This window comes from Phaenicophaeus curvirostris, chromosome 11 (assembly GCF_032191515.1).
Source record: "Phaenicophaeus curvirostris isolate KB17595 chromosome 11, BPBGC_Pcur_1.0, whole genome shotgun sequence".
Lineage (NCBI taxonomy): Eukaryota > Metazoa > Chordata > Aves > Cuculiformes > Cuculidae > Phaenicophaeus > Phaenicophaeus curvirostris.
The window spans coordinates 19,348,823-19,361,425 of NC_091402.1; the positions used below are offsets into that span (position 1 = coordinate 19,348,823).

The 12,603-nt window shown below is 35.6% G+C and overlaps 1 protein-coding gene across 6 annotated transcripts in view; it reads right to left on the reverse strand.

The window, feature by feature from the left end:
• CACNA2D3 (calcium voltage-gated channel auxiliary subunit alpha2delta 3) overlaps positions 1–12,603 on the reverse strand; it is a 335,791-nt gene that overhangs the window by 30,646 nt on the left and 292,542 nt on the right. For all 6 annotated transcript variants that reach the window (XR_011338221.1, XR_011338220.1, XM_069866081.1 and 3 more), the window contains 3 exons: positions 5,584–5,645; positions 4,619–4,663; positions 3,005–3,067 (listed from right to left, as the gene is read on the reverse strand). Coding sequence is in view for 4 of the 6 variants with exons in the window: in XM_069866081.1 (XP_069722182.1) it covers positions 3,005–3,067; positions 4,619–4,663; positions 5,584–5,645 (170 nt within the window). In the remaining 2 variants the exon portion in view is untranslated. The remainder of the gene's footprint in view (positions 1–3,004; positions 3,068–4,618; positions 4,664–5,583; positions 5,646–12,603) is intronic.

Sequence of the window (12,603 nt, forward strand, 5' to 3'; positions counted from 1 at the left end):
AATTACTCATTTTGTCCTTGTTCGGTAAATGTGGACTAATAAAAATAAATCTCTGTTGAGAAAACAAACATTCGTGTTATGAATTTGATGTGTAACCTGGAAGTGACTCCATCATCCACAGCCATTCATACGACATTGGAAAATTTTGCATGTACAGCATTTTTCTAGCTTGGGAAGACACATTTTATTTTAGAGCCTCAACTCCCAGAAAGCTCGGGTATGTTCTCTGCATTGTTTAAGGGAGAAATCCCACAATTTATGGGTGGGGGGGAAAGGGCACTACACTCTCAAATTGCATGGATTCCATAGGTTTTGTATGAACTAAACCCCAATTCCATTACAAGGAACTTAGCTGACCTCAAGTATGCACCTGGGATTTCACCGGCAGAAAAGTTACAGCTCTAGCCAAAAAAGGCATTCCTCCACCTAAAAAGCAAGTATTGCCTTGTGTCTGTGTTTTTTTATTTTTTTTTATTTTTTTTACACAGGGGAAACTTGGAACATTTTCTACAGCATGTGGGTGTGTAAAGTCTCCTAGAAACAAGAGGAACATTTGTAGTTTATATGACTGGAAATACTAGCTTCCATAGCCCTAGCTGACTGATGAAGAACGATTATCCTAACTATTGGAGAGGCAACATCAAAAAGCCCAAAGCATAAATGACTGATACAGCCTTAGATAGTAAAAAACCTGATTTATCAAGCTGAGCTCCAGTCTTATAAAGACATTTCACTGACAGTTATTTTCATAAAAGCTCCATTTGTAAATGCGAGTTCTCTTCCAAGCAGTAACACCCAGATTATCATTAGTCTTTCACTGTAATTCAGATAAAGAATTATACTGCCCCAAAACAAGATTCCTAGAGCAGTCTGGGTCATTGTTTGGTAGCCCACAGAAAAACAGCGTTGAAGCATCCCCAGACAGGTAAGGAACTGATAATGCTTCATCCCATATGCATATGTATATAAATATCTTAAAAAAACCAAACATATGATTATCATTATATTACTCTAGCATCATATAAATATAGAGACAACTTCACTATCCATCTCAGGCTTAGATCTATCATAACTAATGGTTGAGCTCAATGCCAGTTAGTCAGCTAAATATTTTTAAGAAGCTTCCAGTGCTGAATTCAGCAGAAACAGGCATGCCAGGTATGGTAAAACCACCTATTTGTGTTATTCCATGAAATAGTAGGAAGGTTTTCTCCCTATGCGCTTTAGGAAGCAGTGGCATTGATGCAATAGTCCGCAGATCTTGTCAGTCGCATTCCTGTAAAACAGGCATCTTATCATCGGTTCCCTGAACTTCCATCAGCACCATGTGATTCTCAGCTATTTTCCTCCTAGCCCAGGAAACACAAGTAATTGTAAGCTTTGAACTCACACATATGCCAGGCACCGTACCAATTTATGGGCTGGAATAGACATTGCTCCAAAGAACTAGGTTGTAACACATTTCTAGCCTAGTCCTGGTCCAACAGTTGTCCATGCTATACTCTCCATGAGAATATGTAACAGCTAATAATGGGTAACCTACAAAGGAAAAATATCTTCCTAATCATATTTAATGGCTGCAGCCAGCTGTCAACTAACAAACCAGTTACCCAAGTCACAATTAAGTACCTGTGAATAACAACAAGAGGGGGAATATGAGACAAAATTGTTTTAAATGTATCAAGATTATTCTACAATGAGTGTTTTTCCTAGGTCATTGCTCAACTTAGTAGAAAATAGAGATTTAATAGATAGATACTAGGAGAAAACTGAAACAGCTGCTTCTAAAATAATGCAGTTATTATTTAAGCAGCGTCATATCTTTAATTCTTAGCGTTTTTGGAGTCTGTCCTAGTATCCTATTCAGGACGTGCTTGACATTCTAAAGGGATGGAAGCAATAAATTTAATAAAGTAAAATAAATTATCAATTTCAGTGCTCAGTTATAAGAGGACGGATCACGAAGAATGACTATTGCATGACAGTACAGCATGCTTAAAAATTAATGGATAATAGCTCCAGAAAAATTGTATTTCTCTCATTGATTATGTGCTAATAAAATTTTCTAAGTCTCAATCAAAATGGAGTGAGGGTGAGAGGGACCACGAGGAAACACACAATTACTTCCGTGCTATGCAAATGGGAAGAATATCTGTAATTTTTACTCCTAGAATTGTCAGATTTAAGGCTGCAATAATTCAGGCATTTAATTTAAAAGCAAAATTTTAGTTTGTTATGTCCTATCCAGTCACTCCTCCATGTCACCCAGAGCTCTTTCTGATAGGCATTTCTCAGTAACCAGCCTAGTCATAACAAATTTAATTCACCTGAGTGCTAACTAACAGCATGGATATTCCTATTCACAATCCCAACAGATAAAAAGAATTCAACTTCAGGCACCTCTGGCATAATTTGGGCACTATCTCAGCAGTTTTCAGGCAACAGTTAATCAGAATGGTGACGGTTCCTTCATAAGGTTTGCAGGATTAAGCAATTATACATTCATTTCTCAATAATATTCCATGAAGACAAAGCAAATTAATGTTTTGAATGATCTCTTTAATCATGATCCTTGTCCTCTTCATTGTGATGTTGAGTACTTAGTTTCAATCCTTCAATGACTTTAATCCACTTCAGAAAACAAACTCCTCTGTTAACAGCTCTGTAAAATTTCATTATCTCAAGCTTGAATATAAATGCTCTTGGTCCCCAGCATCCTCCCTCCTTACTGCCCTCAGCAGCCTTTCCATCTGGCAAAGATGCTGCAGAGAATCTTCTTTCTTGGGGTAAAATTTTGACAGCAAGAGCATCCTTTAAGACAACATTTTGAGTTTTAACAGCAGACTCTGTCCCACTGGGAGACAGAAACTGAGCTCCTGTGAGAAACAACTTACATTCTGTGTTGACAATATTTTTATGTTACTAATTCCTAAACATTTTAAGATCGTGGCCTGTTTTAGAAAATGTGTAACATGAGAAGACTGAATAAAAATTTCTCACTTACCTGTCTATAATCTTCAGATACTAAAATAAAGCCATTGTTATCTATTAGGTAACAGTTGATTGTCTGAAAAATAACAAGATGTTATTTAAATTTTCTATCTTAGGATACAGTAGTAAGTTAATTACTTACAGTAGTAAGTTAATTACTTACAGTACTCATATTCCAAGTGAATTCTAAGTGGGTAAAGCCTTCAGGTTGTTATAATAGCTTACATAACTTCTAAATTAACGTAGTCTCAACTTATTAAATATTACTTGATTTAATTTTAATGCATTTGTTTCATGCAAAACAAAACAAAGATGTGTACAGAGAGGGAGGATATAAGATAATTATAAATAAAAATAAAAAAATAATGAGGTCAGTGTTTTTATAATCCATTCTTAAACATTCTCCTTACAACTAAGTTTCCAAAGGCATAGAACTTTGTTGCTCCTGATGGCTTATCCTGTGTTTGGAGAATAACATCAGCACAGTGTCATTACCCTAATGATGTATTAATGAAAACACAGTGTCAGCGTGGAGGACCAACAGGGGACCAGGTAATACATTTTAATGTGTTCATTGGGGGATGGGACCAGAAACTTCTGTAAAAAGGGCCCCACAGGTCTCCTAAAGCTTTTCAAATTGTGTTTTTAATTGGGAACTGGATTTCGAGGTAAGACTGTTAGCTTTTTGTAGGTCAGATTATTAAACTGTATAAAACAAGGTAAATCCAAAGTGCTACTCTCCATACACGCATGCACTATTTCAGCCCCAAGTGAATTACTTGCTAAAGGCAAATTTTTAATTACTGCACTTCAGAGTTTAAACATAAGGTTCAACTCAAACCTTGATACAACTCAGTTTCTTTTCAATATTGCCAAATACCTACCTCAGCGTTCAATCTTTAAAGTATTTCTATTGTTAGTCTAAATCAACAAACATTTTATCATTGCGTCTTGCATTTTCCGTGACATACATGTAAAAACAAAATGTAGGATGGCTTCCAATAGAGAAATCATCATAGCTTTGCTTTTTTTTTTTTCCAAACCTTTCATGCTGCACATGGGCTGCACAGAGACATGATGAAAAGTGTTTTATGCTACACTCTACACTCCTATATCCAGCGAAATCTGTCTGCAGTTTTAAAGGAAAGCAGTTCCATGCAGTTGTATTTGTGCAAGATGTGAAAATGCAGTCTGATTTTTCACAAGAATGCTTAGATGTGCCTGATTCTCATCCTGCCTACATATTGGGGTTGTTCAGCCTGGGGAAGGCTCCGAGGAGATCTTATAGTGACCTCCCAGTACCTGAAGGGGCTACAAGAAAGCTGGGGAGAGGCTGTTCACAAAGGCCTGGAGCGATAGGACGAGGGGCAATAGGTATAAACTGAAGAGGGGCAGATTTAGACTAGATATAAGGAAGAATTTATTCATGATGGGGGTGGTGAGGCACTGGCAGAGTTTGTCCAGGGAAGCGGTCATGAAAAAAAGTCTCACTAAGTATAATATTTAGAAGGTGATTCCAAATTACACAATTAATTTAGCTTGAACATGTAATCAGACACAATAATCAACTTTATGTTCTACTGCAGTAGAGATATAAATGAGGGGGGGGAATCTGTTAAATACTTACTTCATCATCACAACTTATAGCACACCTGCCATCGAGAGATGCACACTAGAGATGATATAAAAAAAATCAATAAAAGAGTTTCATTTCTAATTTGATAATTACAAAATAATACATTTTAAAAATCAATATGGACACAATTATAAAGAAGTTAATATTGATTTTTTTTAATCTGACAGCAATCATTCTAACAATTTCTAGGAATGTTTTAAATCAGTTCACCAATCTTATTCTGTTTCTGTCTGCAGAATGCGTTTGCACTCAAACTATTCCAACAGTTTTAAACATCATCATCTCCTGCTTGCACTAGAAGTGTGGAGACCATTCATAGACAAGAACACATTTCCCGAAAAGGGCTGGGAAGGATCTGCATTTTAGGTGTTATTCTCAGAAACAGCACAGCTCCAATCTACTCTCAAAATAGGGATGATATCTCCTTATCTTCAGAAAGTACATGATTATCCTGTTCAATGTCGCACAAATTCTATATCCTGAACATCTTATAGACAGTTTATTAAAGACTATGCCAAGCAGGGTTCAGTAATCTAGTTTAGTTAATTAATCTATGTGACAATTCAGTTATTGAATGTTAGAAGAGAAGACCTAAATAAGTAAGAAGGCATAATTCTTTGATCATTGAAAATGAGTAGATGTCACAGTTTTGTTTACTGTTTCCCCTTTTCCTGCAGGAGAAAATTAACCAGTGTCAGGTCAATAAATAACTCCTTATGTATAGAGACCTGAAAATAATAATCTACATGCCTTCATAAATATGGAATTAAGCATTTGGTTTTGATCAATGAATTTTTTTATTGGTATGATGATGAACTGAAATGCAAATCAGAAGAGCTAGCAATTACATATTTCAAATACATTCCCTGTTTACAATAGTTTTGTTTGTGAATAAAAACAAAGTTAGAAAGCTGTAGTGGATTCAATGACAAAGAAAATTTCAATTTAAAACATACCTGTCTGCTTGCAGTCCAAAATTTCCGCTGGAAAAATTCAAGTTTCATCTGGATACCTACAGCTGGGAATCACATAAATAAAACCAGTGTGTTATAGCACCTTTGAAAAGAGTATTTAAAAATAACCAGGAGGAACATCAGTCTCAATAAAAAGGGAAAGTAAGCCCTAAAAAAACCCCCACTAGAATTAAATCGAAGACATCACACAGTCATGTTTTAAATAACTTACATTTTTAAAATAATTTTTAAATCATTTACAGTTTGGTTAAACAGGAATGTATCACTAATATATCTAAAAAGAACGAACTGGGCTCTAATGACTAATCTATAACCTCAGAAAACCATTTTTTCTTCACAAAAGCTACAATTTTTAAAACCTTTAAAGTCTGAAGACCTAGCTTCCGGCAAATACACTGCTACACTGCTTTGTTGAAAAAATAAGCAAAAACTTAGAAAAAATGTTGTTGTTTTGGAAAACTGAAGGAAATTTCATATTTTTCATTCTTCCTCTAGGATCCACAGCATGGATCACTTAAAAACATATTTACATTTAGATTATTTTTGCTTGCTTTTGCAAATGTGCACATGCTGATATCATGAATACATTTTATTTTGCATTAGCAGGTAGGAAAATATATGTGAAATTAAATCTGCAATAAACTGATACAATGGGATGTGATATCACATAGTTTACCTCTATCTGTAACTCATGGACATTTTTGCTTAAGAGATTAAGTAGAAAAATCAATTCATCCTTTTGAATAAACTCCAGAGGAAACTGTCTCCAGACACATTTTATTAGCTAGGAATTTATTTTACAGTCAATGAGAAGATACTATCTGACAGTCACTGCAGCACATGTTTTCTTCATCTATTGTTTGTCTTTAGGTTCATTCCTAGAATGCTGGTGATCTGCACATCCTAAGACCTTTTGCTGAAATGAAGGCAAACCACCCTTTTTCAGGAACACAACGAAATCACACTGCTTCTGGATGTTGCAGCAGCATTTGAAATGTCAATCTCATATTACATTTCTAACAATCCTTTTAACGTTTTAAAAATCAACATAACACCATTTATATCAGTAAAAGCCATCTTGATTTCAGCAAGCAAAGCTTATGCCTTATTTTCTGCGTGCTACCATTCCTGCTGAATTCCCTGAATAAAGTTGTACGATCAACATTAGAGACAAAAACAGGTAACTTGCTGAATCGAGGTCCTTTGTAGACTTCAGAGGAAATCAACAGCTTTCTGATCATGAAGGATCAGATTTGTTTTCCAGAAGATACAGGTTGAACAAGCTTTCCAAGCAAGAAAAAATTAAGATACATAGACCCACGGAGCTGCATCTTTCCCAAAGTGATGTTATAACAGCATCTTCCAGCTAATCTGTTTCGTATGGCTGAAAAGATGCATTTTCAAAAGTGCTTCGATTTTTAAAGAAGCAGATTTCTGTAAGTGTTCATACAGAGTTGCTATTAACTTCTACTAATTTCTATGGTTCCATGACCAAGCTATTTCTACAAACACTTCAAAATGCTTGTCTCCAATTCCAGGCTCCTCAGACGCCTTAAAAACTCTATTCTTCACTCACTCATAAACATTAACAGCTTGAACCACATATATTTACTACAGAGCACCTGTCAACAACAAACCTCAAAATACTCACTAAATGTGGTTATGTCCTAATATTCTTATTTTATTGCTGGGCAAATGATGCACGAAGGAACTGAATACCAGAGTTCACACAAAGATGAGACAGGGGGAGTTACAATAGTGGGATTTAGAATAGAACAAAGATATGTGCTCTCCTCACCCTTAGTAGGATGCTCTGAGGATAGAAGCACTGGGAAGTGCTCAGCTGCTAGGAGCTCAGGCCTGCTAAGTATCAAGACAAACACGAAGGAAAACAAGAAACTACTCAGAATAGATCAGAATTGCTTCTGTTCATTTCAAGATCTCCATGCTTACGTTAATGGACAGAAACACAACGAAAGCCTTCCTCAACAAATGACTTCCGTGCACAGAATTACAAGAGCTTCTAGGCTCTCAGTAAAAAGAATCATCTCTACTTAAAACATGAGATAAAAATAGATTAGACTGATTTATTTCAGGCAAGAGAGGAGCTGAATTTCACTATAATCCTGGCAGAGGGATTCCAAATACATAATTAAGGAAAAAGTAGTAAAAGCTATAAGGATTTCCATTCTGTGAAATATCTATAGAACGTTACACTATATAATAGCACCAGGTCAGCAAGGTTAAAAAAATATCTTAAGACCTTCATTCCCCTTTCCCACAGAATATTGTATAGACTAAGATTCTTTCTCATACATGAAAGATGGTCAAAATTTTGAGGACGCTTGCGCCTCCTACTTCTGAATGGAATTATCTTAAATGAGGTTTAACTTGGCTTCAAAATAAGAAAACCTGGAGACAGATTTTAGCAAGATTTTCCTTTTTAAATTTATATCACCTTTGTACATATAGCTCAGAATCCTTAAGATTCCCTTCTTTCTGCCTACTCGTATTACCTCTTATTACTATCTTTTAAAATATCAAATCAATGTGAAATATTCCAGAACACTTTTAACTACTTAGAAAAAATTAATTGCACTTCTTTCGTTTATACTCCCAATCTGTTTCAGTTCAGAATCTGTCTTCAGTTTCCAGTTCAGCCAAAGAATGAGACGCTGAATATTACAACCCAATGCATAATATTCAGAAATAGGACACCATAACTGCCAAAAAGTATGTATTGACTAGATTAATGGAAGTCTCCCACCACCAAAGATGATGCCCTTAAAAATACTTTAAAAATATGTACTGTAATTAAAAAGAAAATGTACCCCTTGATTCCAAGAAGTCTTAGCTAATAAATTAGAGGTATTCTAACAGGCGCTCTCCTACAGTAATATAGTTATGCTCCAGTATCATCCAACATAGCTATATTCCCAGTGATAGTAATTCTTTCATCACATGCAGGATATATAAAAAATATGAATGAGCATTCGTCAAATGTGCACTTGCCAGACTCCTTCCAATCCCGGTTTCAGTTGCGCAGTAAAATGCAGTTTCACCCTTCCAAACTTCACACTTCATTCAGTTTCCTCCTTGATCTCAGTGATCTTTTCCATTCTACCCCTACTTTCCTCTTCTCACCCTAACCTATTTTCTTCAGTTCCTCTCTTCAAAGAAATGCCTAGATTTTTCTTTTACAATGAAAAAAAAATTGTTTTATTATCCATAATGTCTGAACCTGATTCAGACACTGATCACAAAAAACCATCAGCCTAACATTTTAAGTCTGGTTCTATTTTAGCATCCTGAAAACATGAGCTTATAATTGGAAGTGTTGGGCAACCTCAATACTTGGTGGTGGTACCAGGCATCTTCATAATGAACTGTTATAAGTAGCCTGTGACAAAAGTGTAAAATTGACAAAAAACTGGGCCAAACAATTGAGTAGTTGTGCACTTTCTTCTGTTTTTCTTATAATAAAGAATAGTTCCTGCTCCAGAAAAAAAAAATATCAGTTTTGCATAGGATAAGATATGACTATTATTCACAAACTATCCTCTGCAATTGTTTTGTTTGGGGTTTTGTTGTGTTTCTTTTTTATTTAAATTATTCTTGAACTCAGTGAATATTCCAATGTTCTTTACAACATTTCTTGTAGCTTCTCTGACGTGAAACCTCCTTGCCTATACCCCACACTGTGCCTACTGCATATTTAGGTACCCCTATATTGGTATTTTACAAATCTTTTAATATTAAATACATTTGAAATCCATGTAAATGTGCACCTAACTTCTCCACCTAAATCTGAGCTACAGTGCCTCAGTTACATTTACAGATTGAGTTTTCAAAAAAGAGTTTTATATTAACCTAGATACAATGTAAAACATAAAAAAAAACCCCTCAAAGTGCAATTCATCACATAATTTTGGATTCCAAACAATACTCAGGGAAAAAATCCTTTGTTATTACTGATATCTTACCTTTATATTTTCATCACCAAATAATTGGAATGAGAGCAGATACACATACATTTGTAAGTTCTATATAATTATGACTTTGTTAGGGGAGACAGTTTTCACATGCCATAATACATCCTAGGATTTTAGCAACACAAAGAATACTTTCTTCATCAGAGCTATTGGGATACAACATGAAAATGAATGAATTTTTCTTAAATGGACAATGGAAAGTTGATGTTCTGCCTCAAACTCAGAAGTACTCATGGACCTCAAACTTGTACTTTTCTTCCAGAAGATTTTTAGAATTAGTGGTGGAAGAAGTTGTCTGGATGGGAATTCCGAAGATGCAGGGAAGGCAGTGTCAACTGGTATTTCCTGGAGACCAGGCTCAAGCAGAAAGGGAGGAGATATAGAGAACTTGACAGGAGGCCAAGCTGAAAGGGGAGCAGGATGATGATTGCGGGGAGGCTGAAGTTCATCCATACTCAAACCACCAGGGAAAGCTGAACAGCTTGGTTTCCAGCCAGACCCTGACAAACTGAACTGCGGAGGGCAGTCTGTGAACATCATCATAAACCAGACTCCCTTTGACTCCCTGACGCATACCTTCCTTCTGGAGGACTAATGGAGCAGGAGAGGGAGGAAACTCAAAGATATAAATTGAGTGAAAACATAAAAAAAATACAGATGCTGTTGACTGAAAGTCCATTGCCTTTTCAGAAGGCTTCACTGAGGAGCTTAGAGGGAAACAGGTTATCTGTAAATTATCATTCAGACAACTGCACTGTATTTCAAACTTTACAAGATAGCAGCTGATGATCTGCCAACACTAACAAAGGGCTCCCACAGAAATCTACTCCTTTACCTTGTGATTAGTGTTGTGTATCAGGAGCGCAGCTCAAGTGAGCTACTTTGGAATCCATGTGTGGCCTGGAAAATAGCTCATGTGCATAAACAGAATGACAGCTTTCTATTATACTTGTCTATTTAACATATTTCAGGAAAAATGACAGATTGACACCTTCAAAATTGCTACATAATCCTATATACTCTCCAACAGAAATGTCTGACTAGGTTTGATCTGGTGAATATTCATGAATTGAGAGAGGCCTTCATATTGTTGAAAGTTAGCCAAGAGCTTATTTGCTTCATTAGACAAAGTTGAAATGACCTCCTTAACGCCACAAAACACAAAGAACAATCTAATGACTAATACGTCCAAATACGTAATAAATAAATGAATGGATATTACAAGAAACCAAAAAAGAAAGAAGAGTTTTTTAAAATGTTGAGACTGGTAGAATTAAAATGCACTGACAGATTTTTAAAATTCCTTAACAAAATGTCATCATTGCCCGAGATCTGAGTGCCAAGATACGATCATAAGTGAACTTCTCTGGGGGAGTTATGAACTTCTGGAAATAGTGTAAGTGCTGACATGACTTCCACAATAGAAGTAGGAATGTACTATACTTACATCACATAAACCATTACCCAGATGCTTCAGCAAGTAGCATATTACAATTTATATCCTAATGATTAGTAGGATTTACCTGTCGATACAGCAGTAAAACATATTTTGGAAGTAGGAATTAATAATTTTTGAGGGAAATCAATATCATGGATACCAACTGCAATCCTCCTTAATGGAGCAGCTTTGAAACAGATCAGAAAGGTTTGCTGAAAGGTAGCTCCCTTTGATATTCCATTAAACTAAGGATTTATCAGACTAAACAGCTTCTGTTGCTAACTTGCAAGATAGGTGCAAATTCAGATGGGGCTCCTGCCTAAGAGGTGTTGAGCAGTGCCAGTGCTCATTGAAGTCCATCAGAGTTCAGAGGTGGCCAGCATATCATAAGAATACTTAGCACCTTCCAGATGGAGCTCTAGAGAATGCAAAAGGTCCTCAAATCTCCACTCAAAACAGGACTTTCAGCAAGAATTTTCAGAAATTATGTTGTCATATAAAGGCAAACCTATTATTGACTTACAAAGAAAGTTAGCATTCCAAAGACCAGATTTTTATAGCAGTTGCAGCGTATACCAAAGTCAGACTGATACTGATGTGATTTCCAGAAGCACTTATTCTACACCACAGTTGGTAAACATTAGGTCCTTATTTTGGTCTCTGTATTCCTAGGCATCAAAATAACTTTGAAATACCACTTTCCAAAATGTAGACATTTCTAAATTGCAAAGGCTTTCTTGGAAATGTTGCTATAACACATTTTATAAAACATATTTAATTTTCTAACAAGGTCAATTCAATCAACTCTGCATTTTACAGCTATTCTACAAACAAGGATGACAGAACCTTATTCCCAATTAATAAATATTCTCAGCGCGTCTATAAGGGAAGCAAAGATTATCTTCTCCGTTCTTTCACAGTACAGAGCTGATACACCCCACCATAAAGAAAAAAGAGCTTTTTCCTTTCAATAAAGAAAGGAAATCAAATGCACACTTTAGAGACACAGTCAGCTATAACCAACTTTAATAAATATGTTTATACAGATTTATTTTTAATTCTGATCTTGATTTTTGTATTAAAAATGGTATAACTGACCATAGAAGGAAAAAAAGAGAAGGGCCCCCTACAAATCTCCCTTTATTCTCCCTGCTTTTACATGCAGTTAGAAAGCATCTATAAGGATGGAAGACTATTTATACTGTGCTGATTACATAACTAAATCTCTTTTTCATTTAATTCAATCAGATTAGATTTTGGTTCTGATTATGATCGTATCCACAATTTCAGCATTTTAACCGAGTTTCCATGGAAACACTATATGGCCCTGTTTCTTTTTAGACAAGGCTATGCGTGTTTAACGAGTTTGCCGAGAACAACATGTTTTGTTTAAGTTACATTAGTTGGAGCCAATATTTCCTAATTACATTACTCAAAGAAACATTTACTGCAGTATTTTTACCATGGGAAACCCACCATCATGCAGCCCATCTTAATCTCTGAAAACCAGGAAACATCAGTATTGCCATTTCTTAAAATGTGTTAACTGGTCTTGTATCTACAAAATAATCT